Source organism: Tupaia chinensis, unplaced genomic scaffold, assembly GCF_000334495.1.
Source record: "Tupaia chinensis unplaced genomic scaffold, TupChi_1.0 Scaffold000494_1, whole genome shotgun sequence".
Lineage (NCBI taxonomy): Eukaryota > Metazoa > Chordata > Mammalia > Scandentia > Tupaiidae > Tupaia > Tupaia belangeri.
Window position 1 is genome coordinate 2,340,656 of NW_006160006.1, and position 1,469 is coordinate 2,342,124.

The window sequence follows — 1,469 nt, forward strand, 5'->3', positions numbered from 1 at the left end:
AGCAGGGAGGGGTGCCGGGGCGCGGCGGGAAGCCGCGGCTCTTTAGTTCCAGACCAGGCCCCACTCCTGGTAAGGGAAGGGGGTCCCTCTGGGTCTCAGGGGTGTCCCTCCCCCTCCTCGACCTCAGCGGATGCTGTTCTAGACCCCAGCGCTCTGAGCAAGGACGAGGGTCTGCTGCACGTATAGTCTCCAGATCGGAGACAGGAAAAACCCAACAGCCCAGGGCCCCCTAAGCCAAGGGAGAAAGAGCAGGGGGAGCCTCCAGGTAGACAGGTAGAGAAAGAGCTCTCCCATGCGGGAAGGCGGTTCTTCGGGACAAGGGACAGCCAGGGCGTCAGGCAGTGCAGGACACTATTTATAGAGGGAAGGGGGCCAGACTTGGCCGGGAAGCCCCAGGCCCAGCCGGCAGGGTGTGGCGTTGCAGTCAGCCCTGAGCAGGTGGAGGGGCTGAGGAAGGCTGAGCCCTGAGCTCTTCACGTGCGCTTCGGCCCTGCCTGGAGAGGCTTCCCTGGGGGTCTGGCAGGTCTCAGGAGGCAGGGCCGGGAAGGGGAAACCAGAGGCAAGGGGGAGTTCTCAGGAAATCCAACCCACCCACCCACCTCCCGAGGCCTTTCAGAGTCCACCAGGCCTGGGGGCGCCACACTTACCTGGGAGGCTAGAGGGTCTGTGGCCCCCATACCAAGGGGTGGGGCAGGGGTGGATGGACGGCTGGAGTGAGGGAGCAGGGGCAGGGGGGAAAGAACCAGCTCCCGGAACCTGTGCCTGTCTCCACCCTGCGGTGGCCTCCCGCCACCCGCGCCCCAGGAGTCCCTAGCGGCCCACACTGATATTGCAGGTCTTGCAGCTGGGGTCTTTCTTGGCGTCGGCAGTGGACAGGCTCATGAGCTGGTGCCCGCTGATCTCGCCCAGGGTGCCCAGGGACAGGTCGACGGGCTCGGTGTAGATGACCTCCAGGATGAGGTCCTGGGCGTGGCGGAAGACCAGCTCCCCGCCCTCCACGCTGCAGGTCAGAAACTTGTTGCAGGCAATGTCCAGGAGGGGCAGGCGGTCGCGGCAGAAGCGGTCCCCCGGGGAGCCCTTGGGTGCCAGCACCAGGATGGCGTAGTGGTAGGCCGTGTACATGCAGTAGAAGTGCGCGAAGTAGAGGTTGGTGCTGGGGTTGAAGAGGCGCTGGGCGGGGATCTGGAAGCGCCAGCGGCCGTAGGGGGAGTCCTGCGGGGGCTGGCCCGTGTTGAACTCCGTGTTGCAGCTGAAGAAGACTCCGTGGAGCATGCCGCCGGTCGGGGCGCAGGGGGTGGGGGAGACGGGGAGGGCTGCAGCGTGTTCCCGCAGTGGGTCCTGCCCGCCCGGGAGGAATGCCAGCGGGAAGAGAAAAGGCCGCCGTGAGCTGGGCCGAGACTGCCTGCCACTGCGCGTGATCAGGGAGGGAGAGAGCCAGCCCGGCTCCCGCTCCCACCAGCGCCGCCCCC

The 1,469-nt window shown here is 66.8% G+C and overlaps 1 protein-coding gene across 1 annotated transcript in view; it reads right to left on the reverse strand.

The window, feature by feature from the left end:
• Positions 1-9: 9 nt before the first annotated feature.
• The window catches only part of PHYHIP (phytanoyl-CoA 2-hydroxylase interacting protein), an 11,419-nt gene continuing 9,959 nt past the window's right edge, over positions 10-1,469 (reverse strand). The window contains 2 exon segments of the mRNA XM_006156451.3: positions 10-1,310; positions 1,313-1,338. Of these exon segments, the coding sequence (XP_006156513.2) occupies positions 811-1,310; positions 1,313-1,338 (526 nt within the window). The 3' untranslated portion in view covers positions 10-810.